This window comes from Protopterus annectens, chromosome 12.part0 (assembly GCF_019279795.1).
Source record: "Protopterus annectens isolate FY-2018-M chromosome 12.part0, PAN1.0, whole genome shotgun sequence".
Lineage (NCBI taxonomy): Eukaryota > Metazoa > Chordata > Ceratodontiformes > Protopteridae > Protopterus > Protopterus annectens.
Genome location: NC_056746.1, coordinates 192,140,893 through 192,167,101, shown reverse-complemented (window position 1 = coordinate 192,167,101; position 26,209 = coordinate 192,140,893). Strand labels below are relative to the sequence as shown.

The 26,209-nt window shown below is 44.0% G+C and overlaps 1 protein-coding gene across 1 annotated transcript in view; it reads right to left on the bottom strand.

The window, feature by feature from the left end:
• Positions 1 to 26,209, bottom strand: part of PLK1 (polo like kinase 1) — a 592,954-nt gene that overhangs the window by 54,668 nt on the left and 512,077 nt on the right. The window contains exon 13 of the mRNA XM_044089232.1: positions 18,874 to 19,056. Coding sequence (XP_043945167.1) covers positions 18,874 to 19,056 — 183 coding nt within the window. The remainder of the gene's footprint in view (positions 1 to 18,873; positions 19,057 to 26,209) is intronic.

Genomic DNA, 26,209 nt, shown 5'->3' with positions numbered 1-26,209 from the left:
GCAAAGGGAACCATAAGAATCATGTACCCCCGAATCTTGAAATACCATGAACATTTGGGGGGGGTTAACTCAAGACAGTACAGTTCTGTACACTTACCATAAATGTAGATGTTAGAGTCTATTCACTGTTGCAGTCATCACCTGAGAGTTATCCCAGCTGTGGTAGCCCTTGGCTGGCACGAATACCAAAGTCAATGTTTTTCTGCGTCAGCTGCTGTCGCTTGCTGCCTGACGTCAGGTAGTCAGTGCTATAAAGGAAGGCAGCTGACGCCATTACATCAGTTTTTCTTGCCTTAACCAGTCAGAGGCCCAAATAAATATGGTAAGGTGGTCCTGGTGGCTAAAAATCACAGTTAGAAACGTATGTCTCCCTAAAGAAAGAATATATAAAAGGGAAGGTGGGTGGGAAACCAGGACTGCAACAGTGAATACACTCGAACATCTACATTTATGTTACGTGTACACAACTGTACTATGTTCTTCATGTTTCACTGTTGCAGTCACCACCTGTGGGAGGATTCCCAAAGCTGAGGAAAGGGGTGGTAGGATTAGTAAGAGACCCAGGAATGGGTCAGCATGCCCTGCAGAACTGCAAAGGCAAAGCCTGCCCTAGCCTTGGAAAATAGAGGTAAGTGGTAAGACTTGATAAAGATATGGACAGAAGTCCAGGTGGCAGCTGACCGGATGTCCCTGGTGGGAGCTCCTCTGAGGAATTCTGTGGAAGTGGAGGCTGCCCTATTGGGATGGGTTCAAATAGACTTTGGGGGGGGGGGGTTCCCATGTAAACTGTAGCAGAAATGGATAGTGTGAGATAGCCATTTTGAAATAGTTTCTTTGAAAATGGGCTTACCCTCTACCGCTGGGGCAAAGCTGACAAGTAGTTGGGTCTGTTTTCCTGAAGGGTTTAGTACGGTCCAGATAGTATCTGAGCTGTCTGTGCATGTGTAGTGAGTACAGAATTCTTTTCCCCTTGTTTTGAGGGGTAGTAAAGAAGGTGGGTAGATGTATGGCCTGGTTGAGAGTTACATAAGATACCACCTTGGGCATAAAGGAGGGATTACTCCTCATGGAGATCCTGTCTGCATGGAAGATGAAGGGCTCAATGGCCATCAGTGCCTGAAGTTGAAACCCTTCTGGCTGAGGTGATCGTGAAGAGAAAAGCAGTCTTCCAGGAAAGGTATCTTAGTTCTGCCGAAGCAGCAGGTTCGAAGGGTGGTAAAGTTAGTTTTTTTTCAAACATAATTCAGGTCCCAGGCTGGGATGGGAAACCTTTTGGAAGGTCTGATATTAGAAGCCCCTCTAAGGAATTGTTTAAACAAGGATGGGAGAGAACAGGGGCTGTTCTGTATCAAAATGAGCTGAAATGGCTGAGACGTGGATTTTAATAGGGAAGGAGAGGCCACTATTAAGTAGCTCCTCTAGGTAGTTCAGGATAAGAGGGATGGAAGGTAGTGAGGTATTGCCCCCACTGGACCAGCTCCAGGAGCAGAATATTTTCCATTTTCCTGCATAAGATTTTCTGGTGCTGGGCCTTCTGGCCTCTGTGATAATGTTTAGGACCTGTTTGCTTAACAGGGGCCTCTTGTTTGCCTTTAGAGTATTAGCCACGCTGATAGAGTCCAAGTCTGGGTGCAGCATTTCCCCCAACCTGAGTTAAGAGGTCTGAGATCAGGATAAGCTGCCTGGGAGGCTGTAAAGTCAGGCTGTGCAGTAAGGGCTACCAATGTTGTCTGGGCCAGTCTGAAGTAATATTTTGATCAGTACCTTTGGAATAAGAGGCAGAGGAGGGAATGTGTACACAAAGGGTGTTCCAGGGGAAGGTCAAGGCATCCACCTTCCATGCTAGGTGGGGATGCTCCCTGGTACAGAATTTTTGCAGCTGATGGTTGGGATGTGAAGCAAAGAGATCCACATCTGGAGTCCCTCATGCCAGAGAGATTTGCAAACAGATTTTCCTATGTTGCTGCCATTCGTGGGGTCCAGTAAGATTCTGCTTAAGTAGTCTGCCTGGGTGGTGCTGATCCCTGGTAGGTATTGGGCTATCAGGTGTAGTCCCATGGAAGTAGCTGTCATCCAGAGGTTCTGGCTAGCCTGCACAGAGGGGTAAGATTGGGTGCCTCCCTGTTTGTTGATGTACCACATTACTGTGGTGTCTGTTTTGATAAGGAGAACCCCTGGCATGAGATAGGGTTTGAAGGATGTCAGAGCCTTTTGTACTGCCATCATTTCCTTCTGGTTGATGTGTAAGGGGAGGTGCTGAGCATCCCAAAGACCTTGGGTGCACCTGCCTTCTAGGTGAGCACCCCAAGCTATGCCTGAGGCATCAGTGGTAATGGTCTGTCCGTTTGGGCGGAGGGTGAAGGAAAGACCCTTGTTCTGGACACAGGTTCCTGCCCACCAGAGAAACTCAGCCCTTATACAGGGGATCAGAGGTAGAGAGGTCTCTAAAGGTAGAGTGTGCTGACACCAAAGGTTCTTTAGCCATCACTGAAGTTTTCTCATATGAAGCCTGGCCAGAGGAATTAGAAGGATGCAAGATGCCATGTACCCAAAGGCTTGTAGGAACTTCCTCGCAGTGAGCTGGCTTCTGGAAGCCATCTGGGTAAAATGGAGGCAGGAAGCTCTGCTTTACTGTGGAGAGGAAGGCCATTTGGGATGCTTTGCCCAGCAGTGCTCCCAAGAAAATGATTTTCCTGGAGGGTTTTTGCCTTGATTTCATTGATTTTCATTGATTGTGTACCCTAAGAAGGTTAGGAGACTCTTGTATATTTTTCTGTCTGCAAAAGGCTATGGGCGGGGCTAAGCATTTGGTGAATACCCTGGGAGCAGTAGATAAGCCAAAGGGTAGTGCAGAGAACTGAAAGTGTTGTGAGCCTGCTCTAAAGCAAAGGAATTTCCTGCAGAATTCCCTTATGGGGATGTGGAGGTAGACATCTTTTAGACCCAGGGTAACTAACCAGGCATTTTTTGTCAGCCTAGGCAGCAGTTGCTGCAAAGGTTAGCATTTTTAATTTGGGGACCACCAGGAAGGTGTTCAGAATGGATAAATCCAGGATGGGGCGCCATTTGCCTGTTTGATCTGAGGGGATAGGTTCTACTGCCCCTTGGAATATTAAGAGTTTAGACTTGTTTCAATGCCTCTGCTCACTAATTTGGAGGCAAGTCTGGGTACCCTCTTGGAATTGGGAGTTTGTTGAAGGAGAATTTGTATCCCTGAAAAATGATCTTTAAGACCCATTGGTCCTTTGTTACAGAAAGCCAATTTTCTTTGCAGAGGGGGAGCATTCCTCCTAGTTTTTGGTGAGTGAAAAGAGGGCAGAGGGGGGAAGGGAGTCCTTGAGAGTTTTTGCATAGAGGGATGGCTTGGAACTCCCTGCCTTTGGAGTGGAAGTGGGGCCACTGTTTGGTTCGCTGCTGTCCCTGGGATAGGGGTCTGGGTGGTCTGTCCCTGCGGGGCTTACCTTGCCCCTGTCTGCTAAGTGCAGCAAAGGACCAGTATTTTGTGGGAAAATTCCTGCTGAGCCTAGGAGGTTGCACCTGAAGGAAATCTTTTACTGTTTGCATAGATTTTGCTTTTTCTTCCATCTTTTAAGCACCTCTTCTGCTTTGACTCCAAACAGGCGGTCCTTATCCAAAGGTGCATCAAGTAATTTAGATTTGACATGATCAGGCAGAGGTTGTTCCTTCAACCATGCACGTCTCCCAATGACAGACCCTGACATGTTTGCCCTGCTTGAGGTTTCTAGGGTGTCATATCCACAGTGCAAAGAGTGTTTAGCCACTTGACATGCAGACTGCAGTAAATCTGCTAACTCTTTCGAATTGGCACAATCAGGAAAGGTTGAAATCTTTTGTTTTAATAGTCCCCAAGTGTGTTGTTGATATTTTAACATGTGGAACTGACAGTTGAGTGCTCAGATAGCCAAGGTTGCAGAGGTGTACACCTTTTTTACCCCATCTGTCTAGAGCTCTGTAGTCCTTGGCAGGAGTAGGATTATTTGCAGAACTAGCCTTAGCTCATTTTTGTCCCTGTGTAATGACCTCAGGGTCTGCAGCAAGATTTCTGTACAGGTATTTGTGAGAATCCGGTACTCTGCAAAACCAGTGAGGTTTTCTGGGAGCAAGTGGGAGGGCATCAGGAGTTGAGTTGGATTCATGGAAGACATCAACTACCTCTAAGATTGGAGGGATGGCAAAGGGTTTCTGCTGGGGCAGGTCTAGAAACTCAGTCTTTTCTTAGACTGAGGAAAGTCCTGGGATTCCCAATGGAAATGTTCCCTGAGGGTATGAAGGGTTTCCCTAAAGGAAATATCTTCTGGTGGGGAGGCAGAAGGAATGGATTCCTCCGCATCTGAATCCTCATAAGCAGTAAGAGAAGGTTGTTCCTCTTCAAAATCTGAATAATTAGACTACTCAGAATCCAGTTCTGTTAGTATTTCAGGGGAAGGGTCTCTTTTCCTTTTAGAAGATGCAGCCTGACTACACCTGATAAGGGTGATGAGATCCTCCGCCATTTTAAGCATTTGAGCTTGGGGTGGTGGAGCAAGAGTAATGGTGGCTAGAGGTAGTTTTCCTAGGAGTGGCCTTGCCTCTAGGCCTAAGAGTATCCATCGGTCTGAGAGAAACTGTAGTTGGAGAAGACCTCGGTTTTGTCTAGATTCGGTAGTGCGAAAAACCTCCTCGGATGCCTGTGCCTGCGTCATGGCTCTGGACCCAACCAAGGCAGAGAAAGACTAAGTAGATTTCTGCGGCATACCGGACTCTAAAAGGGTCTCAAGTAGAGGCCCGAGAAAGTAACAAATCGAGCATCAGGGGCTACGAAGGCGCCTCACTGAGCTCTGGAGAACTGACTACCTGCTTATCGGTACAGTAATCTGAAGACTTAGCCTTGTGTGATCTATCTTTATCCTTTCGTTTTTTTCGGAATGTCTATGGATTGTTGGCTGACTGACACCATTTCAGAATTCGAAGACAGAAGACGAAAATACCTGGTTACAAAAAAAGCTCTATGATGAATGGTTCTCGTGTTAAAGAGGGCACAGAACCAGCAACGGGGGACGTCATGGTCTGGGCCTAAACAAGTGACCCAGTATGAATGGAAGTCTCTGTGTGGTATTTGCTTTCCACAGGCGACACAATTGTTAACTTTTTCGGACATCGGTTAGTGCAAGAAAAAAGGATCCCCAATGGGAGTACTTCGCTTTAGACGTTTTCAGCTGTAATTCAAACTCTGGTAGCAACCGACGGGCACACTTGCAAACTACTTCTGCTACGGGCTCCACGGTAAGAAAAACTGGTACAATGGCATCTGCTGCCTTCCTTTATAGCACTGATGACCAGACATCAGGCAGCAAGCGACAGCAGCCAACGAAGAAAACATTGACGCTGGTATTCGGGCCAGCCGTGGGCTACCACAGCAGGGATAACCCACAGGTGATGACTGCAACAGTGAAACACAAAGAACATATTTTAGAACCCTGCTATTTTGTCTAGAAATAAAGCTCTTCACAGGGCAGAATCTAAAATACCCAGGAAAACAATTGTGTGATGGAATGAGAAGAACTTCTGCAAGTTCACTTGAGACCCCAGACGAAGGTTTTGAACACCAAGGACTCATAACTGAAATCCTGCAAATATAAGGCAAACATTCAAATAGGGAAAAATACAAATGTCTTGGGTCTCTAATAAGCAATTACTGGAGCCAGACACTTCACACAGCTGTTCACACAGAAAATTCCTCTGACAAGAAGTGACAGTCAGAGATTTCAAATTAGTTTCCAAGCAAAACAAGATTTTTCACAGGGAAAAAAAAAGTTTTCAAAATAAAGCTCAGTAGGTTTTCATCCACAGGAGACTTACCTGCCCTGCCTTAGAGGCTCACTGACAGCTGCTCTTTAGTGCCAAGAAAGCTCCGAGCTTTTTGCTCTCTACCTGTCCTGTATATGAAGCACCCCTCCCTCGAGCTCCTGATAGAGTGGAGGGTGCCACTGAAAGGTTGGACAGTAGATGTTGAGGTACAAGCTATGGCTTAGGCTACATTAACAGATCTAATGTTAATAATCTTCAGCTACTCACTACCATCTAAGAGCTACTTTTATTCTTGAGCACAGTTTAAACGCTAAAGCTCATCTGCAGAGTATATTGCCATTGTATGCAGTTACTATACTTTAGGATCATGTTTCATTAAAATAACAATTATTAAATTTCTGCAGATGTTGGCACCTTCTTCAGTGTATATGGAAGGGGGTCTTAAAGATTTACTTAGTTTTCCTCTGTATGGATGTCACTTTTGTCTTGGGTCTTACTGCCAGAAATGCAAGATTTCCCATTCAGGCTTGGGATTTATATATCTGTGGGGTATGGTAAATGTTCAAAGATGCCATGCAGGAATAACTTCTCTGATGCAATCTATTTAAAACAACAAAAAAACTTGCAAGGTTATGTTCCAGTTTGCATTAAAACAACAGCACAAATGGGAAGGACATCAAAACAAGGGGAAAAAAAAGTGTCTGCAAATGCCTAGTTTGTCATAGTGCCATGTTAAAACTCCATCCACACCAGGGAAGGTTTTGCACAGGTTTTCAGCTGACATTGACCACCCCCTATCACTCCTTCCCCCCCCCAGTCTTAAATACCATTACAACTTACCATCCACATTAAGCCAACTGCCCCTAGTGGAGCTGCTGTACTGAAATGCAGCACCCTTACAAGCCAGGGAACATTGGTAGAGACTGAACTGATAAAACCTCTCTGTTATCCACATAAGTGTAATGGGCCTGGAACAGTTTCTTTACATGCAGTTCCATACACAATAGCTTTCAAGCGTGGCTACAGTCACAATACCCCTCCAGCTGCCTTTCTACCCCATCCAGGATGTTGTAATGGAGTGAGGAATTATGATGCGCTTAAAGCGCAAGTCGTAGGTACTGCCGTCCAATTCAAAGACTTGACATCCAGTCAAGGAAGTAAAGGTGGGCATATAAAGTACTGTTGTGTAGATTTACCATAAATGTAGATGTTAGAGTGTATTCACTGTTGCAGTCATCACACTTGGGTTATCTGCCTGCAGGTAGCTGCCAGTCAGCCCGAATACCAGAGACTTAGTATTTCTGTGTCGGTTGCTGTTGCTCCAAGACTGACGTCAGGTCGTCAGGGGTATAAAAACAGGCAGCAGACGCCATTACATCAGTTTTTCTTGCCCCAAATGTTAGGAGCCCTCCAAATAGGGAGCAAAGTTATGGCGGTGAAAAACACACCCAGTAAAAAGTAAATACCAATACCCCTGCAGGGGGTGAACATTAACAGAGAGAGCGAGAGAGAGACAAGGGGGACTGGAGGGAGAGAAACCAGGACTGCAACAGTGAATATACTCAAACATCTACATTTATGTTAAGTGTACACAACTATACTATGTTCTTCATGTTTCACTGTTGCAGTCCTCACACTTGTGTAGATTCCCAAAGCTGACGAGTGGAGGCAGTCAAGAAGAGTTGGGGCTAGCTAGTATGCCTTGCAGGTTGCAAAACTCACCCTGGATTTGGAAAAGATAGGCAGGTGGTAATGCTTGAAGGCATGTACAGAATTCCAGGTAGCAGCTTCCAGGATGTTCCTGGTAGGGACTCCCCTGAGGAATGCTGTAGAGGTAGAAGTTGCCCTAGTGGAATGAGTTCTGACCCCCTGAGGGGATTGTTTCCTATGGTCCTTGTAGCAGAAATGGATGCAGAGTGCTACCCATTTAAAAATTGTTTGCTTTGAAATGGCCTTGCCCTCTGCCCCTGGTGCAAAGCTGACTAGTAACTGGTCAGATTTCCTGAAGGGCTTAGTTCTATCCAGGTAGGATCTGAGCTGTCTGTGCACATCCAAGGAATGCAGGATCCTTTCCCCTTTATTTTGAGGATTAGGGAAGAAGGTTGGCAAATGGATAAATTGGTTGAGAGCCACACTGGACACTACTTTAGGCATAAAGGAAGAGTTAGTCCGGAGGGAAATTCTGTCAGCATGGAAAATAATGAAGGGTTCCCACAGCCATAAGTGCTTGTAGCTCAGACACTCTTCTAGCTGAAGTGATGGCCAAAAGTAAGGCTGTTTTTCAAGAAAGGAATTTTAACTCTGCTGATGCTGTAGGCTCAAAGAGGGTAGCGTGAGCTTTTCCAGTACAAAGTTAAGGTCCCAAGCAGAGGTGGGTGCTCTCCTTGGTGGCCTGAAGTTGTTTGCTCCTCTCAGGAACTGTGCGATAAGAGGGTGAGAGAAGGGAGGTGGCACAGTGTTGTAATGAACCGAAATTGCAGAGGCGTGGATCTTAATGGAGGAGAAGGATAAGTCTCTGTGGAGTAGATCTGCTAAGTAATCCAGGATTAGAGGCAGGGAAGGCACAGTTGTGTCCTCTCCCCTTTAAACTGAATCCAGGAGCAGTACCTTTTCCATATATTAGCATAGGATCTCCTTGTACTGGGTCTTCTGGCCTCCAGAATGACATCCAGCACCTACTTGCGTAGGCTGGTTACTAGGGGAGATTTCAAGGAATAAGCCAGCCTGCAAGATTTAGGGCTTGCAGTTGCAGATGCAAGATCTGTCCCCCCTGCTGATAGAGCAGGTTGGGTTCTGTGGTAGGTGCCAGGGTGGCACCTTTGACAGGCTGCGCAGGAGTGGGTACCAGTGCTGGCGTGGTCAAGTCAGGGGCAATCAGAATTGTCCTTGGTCTGTCCTGTCATCTTGAGCAATACTCTTGGGAGAATGGGCAGAGGGGGAAAGGCATAGATTGAGAGGTTTACACACTGGAAGGATAGGGCATCCACTTTCCAGGCCCTGCTGTGAGGTGTCCTGGTGCAGAATTTGCTGAGCTGGTGATTGCAGGGGCAGGCAGAGAGATTCAACTCTGGGGTCCCCCCACTTCTGAATCAGAAGGTTGAAGATGCTGGGCTGTAATTGCCACTTGTGTGGGTCTAGGAGATTTATGTTCAAGTTGCCTGCCAGTGAGTTTTGTTTGCCTGGCAGGAATTGAGCTTGCAGATCAACATATATGTCTAAGGCTGTGTTCCACAGGGCCATGTGTTGTCTGTTTTTATTAGCAGGTGTCCTGGTGAGAGTAGGGATCTGAAAGCTGCCAGAGAGAGCTGCACAGCTAGCATCTCATTTTGGTTGATGTGCAGATGAACTTGACTTGGGCTCCAGTGACCCTGAATGCACTTGCCGTCCATGTATGCCACCCAGGCATAGTCTGATGAGTTTGTGGTTAGGGTCTGGGCGGCATGGGTTGAGTAAATTGCGGTCCCTTGTTATGGTTGCATGCTGCTGCCCACCAAAGAAACTCTGTCCTTAGACAGGGTATGATAGGAATGACCGTTTCCAAGTCCTGAGAATGTTGACACCAAAGACTAAGTACCATTGAAGTTTCCTCATATGCAGTCTGGCATATGGAAGTAGGATGCATGAGGCCATGAACCCTAGGGCCTGCAGGATTTTCCTTGCGGATAGCTGGGTTCTGGTGGCCATTTGAGTAAAATAGTCTGTAAGACAGGCCTGTTTTTTTTTGGAGTGAGGAATGCCATCTGGGATGCTGTGTCCAAGCTTGCTCCCAAGAATAAAGTCTTTTGACTGGAGACTAGCTTTGGATTTCTTTTCATTGATCGTGTACCCCCACTTTTTTTTTTTTTTTAAATAAATATCAGGTGCTGCAACAGTAATTCCTGACTGCCTGAATCAGGCAGTCCTCCAAGTACGGGCAAATTTGAATATTTCTCTGTCTGCAATAAGCAATGGCTGGGGCCAGGCATTTTGTGAATATGCTGGGAACAGTGGATAAGCCAAAGGGAAGTGCAGAGAACTGATAATGCATAAATCCTGCCTTGAAGCATAGTTATTTCCTACATGATTACCTTATAGGGATGTGCAGATAGGCCTCTTAAGTCTAGGGTGGCTAACCAGGCATTTTTGGCTAGCATAGGTAGAAGCTGCTGCAGGGTGAGCATTTTGAATTTTGGTACCACCAAGAAGGTGTTTAGAATTGAAAGATTTAGGATTGGGGGCTGAGTGCCTCCTTTCTGGGTAACAGGAAAAGTCTGGAATAGAATCCTTTACCTGTTCCGCAGGAGCAGGTTGAATCATCCTTATAGATACAAGGATTGAACTGGGTTTTGTGCCTCTGTCCATTACTGGTTTGGAGGGAGGTCTGGGAACCCTTTTGGGGTTGGTAGTGAATGGAAGTAGAACTTGTACCCCTGGGATAGAATATTGAGGACCTATCAGTCTTTGGTGATGAAAATCCAATTTTTTGCATGAAGGGCAAGTTTTCCTCCTAAGGGCACAAGCAGTTGGGCAGAGGTGGGGAGTGGAGTAGAGAAGTCATTGGGAATTCTTTCCGTAAGGGGGTGGCTTAGCACACTCTGCTTTAGAGGTGGAGGCACTCCATTGCTTAAATCTCTGCATACCCTGAGACTGTAGTCTGGGGGGGGGCGTCCATTTCCCCTGGGTCTAGGTTGAGATGGCCCTGAGGGGGCTGGAAAGGACCAATGTTTTGAGGGGCAATGCCTACTGAACCTAGGAGGCTGTACTTGCAAAAATTCTTTGTCTGCATAGATTTAGCTTTTTCTTCCATCTTTAAGAACCTCTTCTGCTTTGGTGCCAAACAGATTGTCCTTGTTCAAAGGAGCTCCTAGTAACTTTGATTTGACATTGTCTGGCAAGGTCTGCTCCTTAAGCCAAGCATGCCTTCTCAGTACAGAACCAGTGACTGCTGCCCTGCAAGATGCTTCTAGGGCGTCAAAGCCACACTGCAATGTATGCTTGCTGACTTGGCTTGCAGACTGCATAAGCTCTTGCAATTCTTTATTTTCTGCACAGTCTGTAAAGGTAGCTATTTTTTTGCTTAATAAGTTCCATAATATGTTGGTAACTTCAGCATGTGAAGAGTACAGTTGTGTACACTTACCATAAATGTAAATGTTAGAGTGTATTCACTGTTGCAGTCATTACATTTGGGTAATCGGCTGGCAGGTTGCCCTCAGTCGGCCTGATTAACAAAGAATTGGGTCCTGCGTTGGTTGAGGTCTCTTCCATGACAAGCAGCTGACGCCATTACATCAGTTTTTCTTGCCCCAGATGTCAGGTGCCCCCCAAATGGGGAGCAAAATAAATTATATTTAAAACACAAAAAACATACCTCCAAACAAAAGCAAATACACCAAAAAGGCTTTTAAGCATAGTAAAAGAAAGGAGGTGTATAGTAAGAGAAAAACAGGGGGCTGGACAGTGGGTAACCAGGACTGCAAACAGTGGACACTAACATCTACATTTATGGTAATTGTACACAACTGTACTATGTGTTTCACTGTTGCAGTCATTACATTTGGGTAGATTCCCAAAGCTATGATTGGGAGGATGGATTTATACAGCATTAGGAGAAGCTATAAGGCCCTGCAGGACAGCAGTGGCAAAGCAAGCTCTGGATTTAGAGAAGAGAGGTAAATGGTAATGTTTGGTGAACGTATGAACTGAGCTCCAGGTAGCAGCTTCTAGAATGTCTCTGGTAGGAACCCCTCTGAGAAAGGCGGCAGAGGTAGATGCAGCCCTGGTGGAATGAGATTGGATCCCCTTGGAGATAGGTTTACCATGGTACATATAGCAGAAACAAATACAATGGCTTATCCATTTGGAAATAGTCTGCTTTGAAATAGCCTTTCCCTCCGCCCATGCAGCAAATGCCACCAATAGTTCAGATTTACTTAGATTTTGTCCTGTTTAAGTAGAATTTAAGTTGTCTGTGTACATCCAATGAATGCAGAATCCACTCACCCTTGTTCTGTGGATTGGAAAAAAGTTGGCAGATGAATGGTCAGATTAAGAGCCACACTGGATACCACTTTAGGCATGAAAAATGGATTGGTCCTGAGAGACACCCTGTCCTGATGAAAAATAATGAAAGGCTCCACTGCCATAACAGCTTGCAATTCTGAAATCCTTCTAGCTGAAGTGATTGCTAAAAGGAAAGCGGTTTTCCAGGAGAGAAATTTTAGGTCTGCAGTAGCAGCTGGCTCAAAAGGAGGGAGAGAGTTTTTCCAAAACAAAATTGAGGTCCCAATGCAGGGGTTGATGCTTTCCTGGGAGTCGTACATTTTTGGCCCCTCAGATACTGCTTTAGCAGAGTATGAGAGAAGAGGGGAGGTTCTGTGTTGTAATGAGCTGAAATGGCAGAGGCATGGATTTTTATGGAAGAAAAAGATAGGTCCTTGTGAAGCATCTCAGTTAAGTATTGCAGAATCTGAGGAATATTGGTCATTGCTGTGCTCATTTCCTTGTGATTGGTTCCAGGTTCAGAATCCATTTGTCAGCATAAGATTTTCTAGTACTAGGCCTTCTAGCCTCCAAAATGACATCCATCACAGGTTTGCTGAGGGATGCAAAGGGTGAAATTAGTTGATTAGCCACGCTGCAAGATTCAAAGCTTGGAGTAGAGTGCAGAATTTGGTAGTTCTGCTGAGACAGTAGGTAAGGTGTCTGAGGCAGGTGTCATGGAGGAAGGTGTAATGCATTGCGCAGGAGTGGCTACCAGTGTTGGTGAGGCCAGTCTGGAACAATCAACCATTTTTGGTTTGCCCTGTCTGACTTTTAGTAGAACTTTGGAGAGCAGAGGGGGAAATGCATAGACTGATAGGTTTTTCCAGCTGAATGATATAGCATCCACTTTCCAAGCTTTTTTGTGATGAATTCTTGTGCAGAATTTGTCCAACTGATGGATCTTTTTGCCTCACCCCAGAACTATGTCTTGACTACCCCATTTGCATGTCAACATGTTGAAAACTTGTGGTTCCAGTTTCCATTCATGTGGGTCCATACAATTTCTGCTTAGTTTGTCTGCTAGAGTATTTAGCTTTCCTAGCAGGAATTGAGCTTGTAGTTGTATTTGGTAGGTCAAGGCCGTGTTCCACAATGCCATGGCTAGTCTGCAAAGGGGGTAGGAATGTGCACCCCCCTGCTTGTTTATTTACCACGTAACTGTGGTGTTGTCTGTATCATTAGTTGTCCTGGATGAAGGTAGTCCTTAAAGGCCGTCAGTGCATTCTGTACAGCTAGCATCTCTTTCTGATTGATATGTAGGTGCATTTGATTTGGGCTCCCTTTGCCCTGAATGCACTTTTCTGCCAGATGAGCCCCCCCAAGCATAGTCTGATGCATCTGAAGTTAGGGATTGGGCGGCAGGGGGTGGAGTGAATAGCAGTCCCTTGTTTTTGTAGCAGGTCTCTGCCCACCATAAGAACTCTAGCTGCAGGCAAGGTATAATAGGAATCATTGCTTCCAGGCTGTGACAACGTTGACTCCATAAACTCTAAGTACCACTGACGTTTCCTCATATGCAGTCTTGCATATGGAATTAGAAGAATGCAGGAGGCCATGAACCCCAAGGCTTGCAGAATTTGTCTTGCAGATAGCAAGGTTTTTGTGGCCACCTGTTTGAAGCAAGTCACCAATTGAATTTGCTTTTCTGGCGTAAGGTAAGTCATCTGGGCAGTTGTATTCAAGCTTGCACCCGGGAATGTAATTTTTTTAAGAGGGTACCAATTGTGATTTCTTTTAGTTACCCTAGACAAGTTAGAACCCTTTTTACAAACGCCAAATGCTTTAGAAGAATGTCCTTGTTTTCTGCCTGAATTAGACAATTGTCCAGGTATGGATATATTTGAATATTTCTTTGCCTGCAAAATGCAATTACTGGTGCCAGGCACTTTGTGAAAACCCTGGGCGCAGTAGATAAGCCAAAGGGCAGTGCAGAGAACTGGTAATGCAAGTAGCCTGCTTTGAAGCGGAGGTATCTTCTGCAAGATTCCCCGATTGGGATATGCAGGTAAGCCTCTTAAGTCTAGAGTTACCAACCAGGCATCTTTGCCTAGCATAGGTAGTAACTGTTGAAGAGTCAGCATCCTGAATTTTGGAATGTCCAGAAATGTGTTTAGAGTGGATAAGTCCAGAATTGGACGCCATGATTTGTCTTTTCTGGGTACCAGGAAAAGCCTTGAATAGAAACCTTGCCCTTTTCCTCTTCTGGTACTGGTTGAATAGCCCCCATGTTCATGAGGGACATAACTGGTTTCTGGGCCTCTGCCCACTGATTTGGGGGCAGATCTGGCCATCTGTTTGGGATTGGCAATGTGTGGAAATGAAATCTGTTATCTCTGGGATACTATAATTAAAACCCATTTGTCTTGGGTAATAAGTTGCCAGTTTCGTGCATGAAGTAACACTTTTCCCTCCAAAGGGGCGGCTAAAAGGTAAGTGCTTGGTGACTGTAGAGGGGAGCCATTGAGACAGTTTACCATAGGGAGGTGCCTTGTTGTTTCCAGATTTGGAGGTGGAGGCACCCCATTGTTTTGTTCTAAAATTTCCTTGTGACTGAAACCTGGAGCCTTTGGAATGTCTGGATTTGACTTGAGCGGCTCTCGAAGAGATTGGAAAGGACCAGTTCTTAGTAGGCCAGTGCCTACTAAATCCTGGAGGTTGCACTTGTAAGAAATCTTTCACGGTTTGCATAGATTTAGCTTCATCTTCCATCTTTAACCCTTCTTCAGCCTTATTACCAAAGAGACGGTCCTAATGTAAGGGAGCATCCAACAGTTTTGCTTTAACATGGTCAGGGAGAGTTTGCTCTTTGAGCCAAGCATGCCTTCTTAGCACAAATCCAGTTACAACAGCCCTGCAAGAGTCCTCTGAGGAATCAAAACCGCATTGCAAAGTACGTTTTCCAACTTGTTCAGCTGAATGCAATAAATCCTACAAATCTTTATTTTACACAGTCAGAGATTAACATAATTTCCTGTTTAAGTAGTCCCAGGATATGCTGTTGATATTTAAGCATGAAATTGACAGTTTAAAGCCCTGATTGCCAAGGTTGCAGACGTGTAAACCTTCTTACCCCATCTGTCCAGCACCCTGGAATCTCTATCAGAAGGGGTAGGATTTTTAGCAGCAGAGGCCTTAATGCCCTTGGGACCCTGAGAAATGGTTTCAGGATCAGCAGTAGGTTTTTTGAAAAGGAATTTGTGGGAGTCAGGAACCCTGTAGTATTGTCTGGCTTACTAGGAGCCGGAGACAGAGAACCAGGAGTCATACTAGATTCTGAAAAAACATCAACAATGTCTAGAACAGGAGGTATAGCCAAAGGCCTGTGCTGAGGAAGAAGAAAATCCCCAAGTCTCTTTTTAGATTCAGAGAAATCCTGACTTTCCCAGTGGAAATGTTCCCTTAAGGTATATAAAGTTTCTCCAAAAGAGAAACCCTCAGGGGGAGAAGCAGAAGGGATGGAATCTTCTGCGTCAGAGTCATCATAAGTAGGTATAGATAAATCCTGTTCAGTAGAAGAATCGGAAGAAATAAAATCCGGATCAGAAGATTCATAGTCAATGTCTTGCCTAGGCCTTTTAGCAGGAGGGGGTTTGCCTACCCCTGATCAAGGTAATTAAATCTTCAGCCATTTTGATCATTTGTGTTTTAGGCATAGGGGCCTGCACATGTGGCCCAAGTGTCAGTTTTTTAGACATAGAAGTAGATTTTGGCCTTAGTTTTGAAGATGGCGTCTGTTTAATATACAAATCTTTAGGCCTGAAAACACCCTTCGAAGCCGCTGCCTGCACAGCAGCTCCGGACCCAAAGGTAGAGACATCCACGGGTTCCATACTTAAAGCATCTCACGGCATACTGGACTCTGAATGGGTCTCAGTAGAGGCCTGCAAATCAAAAGTAGTGGGCATCAGGGGCTGCGAAAGCGCCTCACTGAGTACCGGTGAACTAATGACTGGCTTAGGAGAAGCGTAGTCAGTTTTGGACCTCAATGGCCTGTCTTTTTCTTTGCGTTTTTTAGGTATTCCGGTAGTCTGATCGCTAACTGACGTCATTTCTGGATAGTTAAATCGTGAGCCAAAATACTTAGAAGCAAAAATGTACCATTTATTAGCGAGTTGATTAAATCTAACACAAAACTGACAACAAGGTATGTTACGAACAGGGCCTAGGTAAGGAATACAGTACAAATGAAAATCCTTATGAGGTATTTGCTTTCCATAACGCAATTATTAACTTTTACTGACATTGGTAAGGAGCAAGAAAAAGTTTCCACAATGGGGTACTTAGCTTTTAGTTGAAGACTTCGGTTCTGAAACTCTAAAATGAAAACTCCAGGGGTCGGCTGACCGGCACTTGCAAACTGCTTCTGCTTCGGGCACCTTGTGGCAAGAAAGACTGATGTAATGGCGTCGCCTGCATGTTTTATACCCCTGATGTCATGGAAGAAGGGCAGCAACTGACGCAGGACCCAAGACTTTGTTAATCAGGCCGACGGAGGGCAACATGCCAGCAGATTACCCAAATGTAATGACTGCAACAGTGAAACACGAAGAACATCTGACAATTCAAAGCCCTAATGGTGAGAGTTGCAGAGGTATATACTTTCTTACCCATCTGTCCAAAGCTCTGGAATCCCTGTCCAAAGGGGTGGGATTCTTAGCTGCAGTTGCCTTGATACCTTTAGGCTCCTGGGAGATTACCACTGGGTCAGCAGTCGGATTTTTGAAAAGGAATGAGTCAGGTACTCTGTAGTACCTGCCTGGTTTCCTAGGAGAAGGGGGTAAGGTATCAGGAGTTAAACTGGATTCCATAAAGACATCTACAACATCCAGGACTGAGGGTATTGCTAAATGCCTATGTTGTGGCAAATCTAGAAATTCTCTGAGTGTCTTTTTGGATTGAGGATAGTCCTGGCATTCCCACTGGGAATGCTGTCATAGTATGCTGGGTTTTCACCAAAAGTGTCCCCTGGGGAAGAGGCAGAGGGAATGGATTCCTCGGTATCCGAATCCTCATAAGCAGATAGGGCGTGTCTTCATAATCAGATACCTCAGTCTCGTTGGACTCTGTCTGTTGAAGTTGCTGGGGACTGGTCTCTTTCTATTAGCATGGGAAAGCTGGCTTCCCCTAAATCAGTACAAGGTCTTCTGCCATTTTAAGCATTAGATGTGGCAAGAGAGCAGGTGCATGTGCTTGGGTCTTAGGTTTTCTAGGTGTAGCGAGTACTCTTGACCTTAGAAATTCAGTAGTTTTAGATAGAACTGAAGACGTGAAAGTTGTCGAACATCAGTAGTGCGAAGTACTTCCTCAGAAGCCAGTGCCTGTTCAGTGGCTCTGGACTCATCCAAGGTAGAGACATCCGCAGGTTCCATAGTCAGAGTATTGTGGCATACCGGACTCTGAATGGGTCTCAGTAGAGGCCTGTGAATCCACTGAAGCGGGCATCAGGGGCTGCAAAAGCACCTCACTGAGTACCGGCAGACTGGCAACTAGCTTAACGGAATCGGCAGCTTTGGACCTGTGCGGTCTCTGTCTTTATCCTTTTTCTTTTTTGGAATACGAGTAGTAGAGAATGAAAGTATTTAGCGTCTCGATGACTAATGGTTCGGGCATTGAACAAGGCACAAAACTGACAGCGAGGTACGTTGTGGTCTGGACCTAAACAGGTGACGCAGTAAGAATAAAAATATTGGTATTTGCTTTCCACAGGCAAGAAAATTGTTAACTTTTTCTGACATCGGTTAGAGCAAGAAAAAAGAATCCCCAGTGGGGTACTTAGCTTTAGAAGGCTTCAGGATGATTCAATTCGTAAACAAAAACTCAGCGGCTGACCAGCACTCATGCAAACTGCTTCTGCTACTGGCTCCTCGGCAAGAAAGACTGGTGTAATGGTGTCAGCTGCCTGTTTTTATACCCCTGATGACCTGACATCAGTCCTGGAGCGACAGCAACCGACGCAGAAACACCAAGTCTCTGGTATTCGGGCCGACTGAGGGCTATCTGCAGGCAGATAACCCAAGTGTGATGACTGCAACAGTAAAACATGAAGAACATCCTCCATGACGACAGGCTAGTTTTAGGGACAGTATAAAAGTCTGTGCCATGGCACACTGCCTCCCCGTCTGAAACTCTCTATTAACATAGATGGCAGTGTGACAGCAGGCCTAGTTCTGATTGCTTCAGGGTGCCACGTACATCATTCTTCCCCGGTTTCATCAGTCCTCGCACACAGGATGACAAATTATAGTGCTGTACAAGCAGACACTACTGACTTGGGACTTCTGTGCATATCTAGCCATAACTCAGTGTAGCACCAGTCACTGCATACACAATATTTAGACAGTCCTGTGGGGCTAGTGGTGGTTGGGATTGTACTGCTAAGCTTACAGTTTAAGTGGTGATGTACACAATGGATCAGAAGCAGCATTTTTTATTGTATACATCTAAGCATGCTACTTCAAGAGCAGCAAAGGTACAATGTCATACATAGCAGTTAATGAACAGACAATTGGGTTATACTTCCTTACACACATTACCAGTCCTAAAACCCACCTCAGAGCAAACCATTCCCTGCCCTTCTTATTCCATCACCTACATTAATCTTGGAGATGGAGAGAGATTAGGAAAAGATGGAGTTAAAACATATTGTACATAAAATACAAAGTAGGAGAGAAAAATTGTTCAGAAAGTCAGGTTCTAGAACAAAGCAATAGCTGTAAAACAAAGCAGAAGGGACTGCTTCACAAAAAGAACAGCATTACACAACTATTTAAATTCAAAAAGAAAACTGGATTGTAAAGATTTTCATCTATGGTACTTCCTTTCTTTGGCAGCAATTCACACACTGGACCAACTTGACAGCTTTTCAGACATGATCCTACACTGCTCAACTCATCCCTTTCCCAGAATTAACACTCCCCAGCATTCAAAGGGAATTATAAAAGTGACAACTTTCCTGAAAAAAATTACCACAGCTGTTCTGCACAGTGTCACAAGTATGAGTCGTTTACTCATAGCATACTGCAAACTTCTCAGAATACATACCTGGAAAAAGTTTATTTGTACAGTTCCATTGCTTAAATGCAACACTATTGCACTTCTAGTCCTGAACCAAGTCCGCAGGTAGGGTAAGCGTGCCAATTCATCTCCCTCTCGTGGAGTGATATTTGCCCCAGCTTTCAGGAGATGTTCACTCATGTAATTTCGGAAATATTTCAGCAGGGTTATCTAAGAAAAAAAGTTTTTAAAGAAAGGTTTTGTTTACAATGAACTCTTGGAAGAGCATAGACTTGGGAACACACATGATGAGAATCTGTACAAGAACGGCCAATTACAAAGTGAAACAAATAGCGAACAGAACACAGGACAATATCTTTAGAAAACAAAACATCCATTTTACACAGTTTTTTCTTCTTACCATTTAACACCATGTCCCCCCTTCTCCCTGACCTTACTTACATCATGGATACTTTTTGTACATTCCCTACAGCCCATTTTGTGACTTCCTGTGTTGCACCTTTGTTCATCTGTAAGTGCATCTTTGCAGAGGTTGCATTAGGACCCAAAAACAAATACCTCTCTCAGGAATACTGATTTTCCATTTTTTGGGAAAGATGCTGGTAAATCTCATACTAGGACCAGAGTAGTAACAAAATTGTTTTTCATGGAATTTAGCATTTTAGGTCATACAAACAAAAATTATGTACTTTACTATAGTGCTGGTGCTATATTGTAGGCTTCCATCCTTTGACCGATGGGTCTGTGATCTGACCTCAGATCACACCAGCTGCTTTTTTCAGACCTCTAATCCGTAGCTTAGCCTTCTTCACTTACCCATGATCCCCTTCTATCCCCAACATTACCTCAGACAGAATCAGCCTTTAATTCCTGAAAAAGATATGTTTGTAAAGTATTACAGATAATAGACTTAATGACAGATTGGGAGAGCATCTGCACTGGAGCTGCAACAGTATGAAATCGTACTATCAGTGGTAACCACACAGTCATACCAGAAGCCAAAGGGAAAAAAAAATTCCATGAGATGGAAAGGAAAAGTATGGAGGATGGAAACTCACAGATGTATCATTATGGGAAGTGCGTAACTCTTCCATCCGATGTTATCTTTTCCTTTCATTTCTCAACTGATGGTACAGAGTTCTCAAGCTATTTGGCTACAAAGGTGGTCTCATGGAAGAATGTTCCAGAGGATGGCAGAACCGAAAGAACCACCATATCTGGAAAAGAAATCCAATTTGCAATGGAAGTGAAGGTATGAACACTGGACCAGGTGGCAGCAGCATAAATATCAACTGTAAGCCCTAGAAAAGAAAGCCGCAAAAGTGGAAACAGATCTTGTGCATGCTATAAGGAAGGTCAAACAGCCATCTAGCCATGGTAACCTTTGAAATGCCTTGAATCATCTTGGCTCTACAAAATGAGGCAAACAATTGGTCTGACTTCCTAAAATATTTAGTTCAAAGGTACAAATGCAATTGCCTGTGCACATTCAATAAATTAAACATGTATTCTCTCCCTTATTTGAAAAATTTGGAAAAATGACTTGACTGGTATATAAATATTTTGTCTGAGTGAAGTCTGAAGCTACATAGGCCAAAAAAAAAAAGCAGGGTTCGTGAATGCATAAAGAAACCAAGTCCTTGTGGAAGATATGGAAGGTTGACAAGACGGGGCTTGGAGCTCTGGCACTCTTCCAGCTGAAGTAATTGCTACCAGTAAAAGTTTTGCAAGTCAGAAATTTCAAATCCACCTTGGCAGCAGGATTAAACAGAACTTGGGTCAAAGCTTGTATTACGACAGTCATGTCCCAAGGTGGGGTAGGATCCTTGAGTAGGGGTCGAAGTTGCCGCTCAGGAAAACTTCACACAACTTGAGTGAGGCTAAGAAGTACGATTCTCTCAAATATGGAAGATTGAAATCGCTGCTAGCTGAACCTTTGCAGGAGAATAACTAGCTGGTATGGAAAATGGAAACAAGGAAATCCAATACTGCTGATATAGGGTCTAAAAATTGATCTAAATTTCTAAGCTCAAATTGGAAATCTTTTCCATTTACTTTTGTAAACTTTCTACTGGATGGCTTTTTAGTAGTATGAATATGGACCACTAGGAAGGAAAGCCTGGACTGACTAGCCATCATTGTAAGTTAAGAAACCATTTGGTTTGTTTTAGAGCTTGAATACCTGAATACGGCATTTCAGACAGATGAGACCAGATCTGGATTCAGATCCAACATCCAAAGGGGTGTACCTGCTTAAGCCAAAGAAAGGGAAACCACACTTGACAATGCCAGAAAGAGGCAACTAAGATCACTTCAGTGGCCTTGCTTGACAGAGCTTGACAGGGGTACTGGGAACGAATTTTGGGTGGCATGCCAGGGAATCTTCTTGGGCTAGGCTTATATAGGCTCCAGGGCAGTTAGCCTAGTACACACCTATGAGCCTATGAACTATGATCTTCCATTGTAATGCTTTCTGCAGAAATGTTACAACTAGGGGAGCTGGTAGAAGGCATATAGGAGACCAAAGGGCCAATCTTGAATCACAGCATCTCAAGGGGACTCCTCTCCTGGGACAGGGGTGGTGTGATGGTGGTGGTCGGTGTATGGGCTCAAAGCAAAGAACCTGCTGCATTTGGGAATGGTGGGATAAGCAAGAAGGTAACATGGCTGGGTTCCCATTGGCAAAAGATTTGTTGTCACTGTTGGATTGAGAAACCACTCGAGGTAACAGAAGAGATATGCCCAACCTATCCCATAAAATGCTGGTCTTCACTGGTATGTGCATGGCTAATAGGAAACTGTTGGAGGATATTGTCCACTGCCATGCTCATCGCTTTGACAACAGGTAAAAGTGCGTTCCTCCCTTGTTTGCTGACACACCAAACTACTGTCATGTTGATCTGGATAGAAGTCACCTCTAGATGCAAGACATCCTGAAAGACCTGCAACGCTTGGAGGACTGTACGCATTCTCTAAGACACTGTAAGGAGGAGACACATTGGCTGAGCGGCATTATAGGAGGAAAATTATTAAACACACATGGTCCCCAGTAGAGGTCAATTTTTACATCATAGGAGGTTACTATTCTAATGGCCCTGGGGCCCTTACTAGGTCAAGATAAGCTGTGTGATCCATCTTATCGTCTACAGCTTTGGTGACTGCCTCAAAGTCAATAAGGTTCAGGATGCATGATCTGCCTTTCACAAACCCAAACTGGGCGGGGTCCGGAGTTTAAAGGTTTACCAATATCTGTTTAGGAGTTCCATGATGATGCGTTCCATGGCCTTGCAGACCAGGCTCGTCAAGCTAATAGGGCGATAGTTCCCAGGATCAGTGGTGGCTCCCCCCTTTTGTGAAGTGGGATAACTGTTGCTGTGTGCCATTCAGTGGGCACAAAGCCTGATGTGAGGCTATGACTGAACATGGTGCTTAAGTGGGGAGCCAGTTCGCTCTGAAGTTCATGTAAAACGCAGACTGGGATGTTGTCCGGTCCCATGGATGTTGTGTTTTTGGCTTTAGAGAGAGTGCAGCTTTTACCTGCATAGATGTGATTACAGGGACTCTGCATTCTTCCTGTATAGATATGGGCCGTTTAGGGGGGTAAAGTTAGCACTGAACCTGTCTGCCAAGATGTTGGCAATATCAGTTTGTTCTGTAATTTTCGTGCCGTTGTGCTGTAACCCAGAGCAGATCTGGGTGTTGCCTTTGAGATTCTTAGCATAGCTATAGAATGCTTTGTGGCTGTCCTTAGAATCAGTGGTGATTTTTCATAGCTGGCTTTGGAGGATCTTATAAGGGATCTCAGCTTCTTACTGAGGCTGACCAGGGAGCTCCTCCACTCATGGGATTTTACTCTGTTTTGCAACAGTTTCTTCCTTCTGTTGTACAGCTTCCTTTTTTTGGAGGATAGCGTCTTGGTTCTGTTTGGGATAGCATGATCCATACACTCACGTAAGTGCTTAGAGTGCATCTGTGTAGGATTCAGCAGTCGTAACTGTTTTGTCCATCTGCATGGGTGTCACTAAGTTCATCACTTCTGTTTTAAGAAGCATGAAGTTGGCTTTGGAGAAATTGTTTACCGTGGTTTCCTTAATGGGAGGTGGGGCAGATTGTGGATATCTAGGGTGATTAGCTTATGGTCAGATCGGACCAACAAGGAGTTGAACTCAGGTGTGGAACACCAGTCACTCATGTTGGTAATGACTAGGTCTAAGATACTGTTGCCCCTGGTGGGGGTGTGGATAAGTTGATCCAGGGCATTGGAATTTATGAATTCCAGAAAGCATTGAGCGAAGGAGTTGGTTCATGAGTAGTTTACCCAGTTAATGGTGGGGTAGTTGAAATCACCCATTAGGGCATTTGGTTGAACCCTAATATTTTCCAGTATATCAAGAAAAGAGTGGGAATCCTGGGGCATGGTGGGGTATCTGTAGAAAGCTACAATTTGGATTGCAGTTTTGCCCAGAGTTAGCTGCACTTGGATAACCTTGGATGCATTATGCTGAGCAACTAGCCTGGAGGTGTGGATATCCTTAATGAATATGGACACACCACCTTTGGTGTTCCAGTCCAGGTTACATATCTGAAAAGTGTGGTATGAGTTATAGCCTGGTAGTGCAGGGGTGCTCTCTGGTGCCTTGAACCAGGTCTCAGTCACTGCACAGATATCGATGTTCTCCATTTTAAGGAGTACGAGTGAGTGCATTTTGAGATTTAGACTTCTAGCATTAAGAAGCATTACCCTCAGTTTTTGCCCGCCTGTTCCTGTTACAGTGGTGAATTTGTCATTTGAACCTTGCCTAAAGGCGGCACTATAGGGGCGGCAAGAGCCTTAGCCAGTATCTGGAATCACAGGGGGTGACAGGTGCAAGCCATCTCTGGCAAAACATCATGGTCGACCATGTCATCTCAGGCAGGCAGATACTGGATCCCCATAGAATGAGACCAGAAGCTTGGCCAATTGTTGAAGTCTATCATTTTGTCCTTGTACTGTGGTATCATTCTGGGCGATGGCAGAATGCTACTCAGGGCTAGGGTCATACCTGCCTGGAATGATGTCCAGAATTATACAGTATAATGAAGCTACAATTGAAACTCGAGGGTTAGAAATAGAAGATTTAAACAAGTCTATTTTGAATGATTTTTTGTTTGCTCAATATAAAAAGTGTTATATGGGAAAATAATGGAAAAGATAGCTAGAACGTGTAACAGTCTTCACTAGGAAATAACGGAAACTTGAGAGATGTAAAACAGTATTCCCAGAAGGTGGCATATACTGTTCTATATTCACATGGTGTTAAAGAAGGTATGAAGACCACAGTGATTAGGGAAAGTGACCGATCATCATCAGGTAATGTTCATAGAGTTAGTTGAGCTGGACTAATTTTCCCCTATACCGCAGGGTTTTCAACCAGTACGCCAGTCAGACTGGCCAACAGATCATGGCAGACTATGGATTCAGGGCAGAATCAACAAACTTCTCCAAGGAAAGACAGCTGCAGGAATGGAGCAGTGAGAAGATGATTAAATATGGTGGGGATGGTATAATAGGGTCCTGCAAAGGATTTAAAATATAGAACTACACTGATTCCTCAACTAAGGAGCATGTTTTTTTTATTATTTTCTAAAGGTTTTAAGTTTGTTCCCACAAGGGCAGAAGATGTAGCAAACTCTTTGGTAGAACTAAAAATGTTATAGGAAATTGAATTTGGAGGTATACTTTAAGGACCAAAACAAATGAACAGCAGACAAATCTTTACACATAAAAAGTAGTAGCACCTTTAATCCCCCTTTGCATACCTTGATACAGGTATTTGTATATCTTCCGTAACTGCCTTCTCAAATTATTTTCTGAGGAAAAGATGCATTCAAATCTTCCTAAAAAGGAAAAAAGCTGAGTGCTTTGAGAAGGAATGATTTAAGAGTGATGAAACCAAAGGGAAAGGGGGGTGGTTATAGTTAAAGTGGAGGACTATAGAAATGTGATGACCAATTTACTACACAATTAAATATTCCCCTATTTCAATCAATGAAATTAATATAACATATTAAAGGACAGACTTTTTTTTTAGTAGACCATCTTTTTGATAATCGTATTGATAGACATTTTTCAGTTTTTGCAACCTAAACCAATAATCCCAAATATTTTTGGGATTCCAAAGGTCCATAAAAGTATAAAAAACCCTATATTTAGGCCGATATCAGCTAGAGGCTTTAAAACTCACTATATTGCTGTGTTAATAGACAAATGACTAAGTGGTACATAATACCCCCCCCCCCACCTGATTAAGGATTCATGGGATTTTAAGTAAACTTGAGAATTTATGGAAAAAAAGAGAGCCCATCTTTTTAACAACTGATGTGGTAGATCTTTTTTTTTCGCAATACCCAAAAAAGGAGAGTTTACATTACTTTCAAGAGATTTTATGGCTGAGATCCTCTATCAAAAGAACAAATTTCTGTTGGAGAATTGGTAGAAATTGTGTTCGAGAATAACTGTTCATTTTGAAGGTAAATACCAACAAATTACAAGGATAGCTATGGGGGCATCATATGCCCCAGCTTTTGACAATAACGTCATGTTTGGATGGGAAGTGATTTTATTTTTCCAAGCCCATTTGCTAAATACATACATTTTTATGCATGATTTTTGGACGATGTATTTATTTTGTAGGACGGGACAGGAGAAGAGATACCCAAATTTGTGGACTACTTGAATAGTTGTTTGAATTATTTTAAGTTCATTTATGCTTGTAGTCATGAAGGGATTAGTGATTTTGACATTTGGATATGTCATACTACTAGTGGTTTTAAGTAGAATATTTTAGGAAGGACACATTTTGAAATGAACCTATGAACCTATGCTCGACAGAGGCACAGCAAAATAATGGGTATAGTTCCCCATACTAAAGGGGTGGCGTAAGCCACAAAACGATGGGCTAGGCTTATAAATGCCCTCGGGCAGATAGCCTAGTATGAACCTATGAACTATACAAGTAATCACCCACAGTCCCACAAAAGGAGTTTTGGTCAAAGGACAAGCTGAATAGCTAGGATGACATCTATGTATGACCACCTTCAGGGTGAGCTTTTAAGGTTAAAGGAAACGTTAACAGATACAGGGTATCCAGAAAAAAAAATGACTGATGTTCAAGTTAAAGTATACAGAGAGTGGGGGACAAAATATTACCCTTTGCTAGGTAATGAAATGATGGGGCAGAGTGAAGCCCCCCAGAAAGTCCAATATGAAAAAGCTTTATTAGAACACAATCAATATTCCAACTGAGAGAACTGTAAAAAGAAATTGGAACATCTTTAAAGTTAGTAAGGAGATTCATGGACTAGTGGGACAGGAACCATTTTT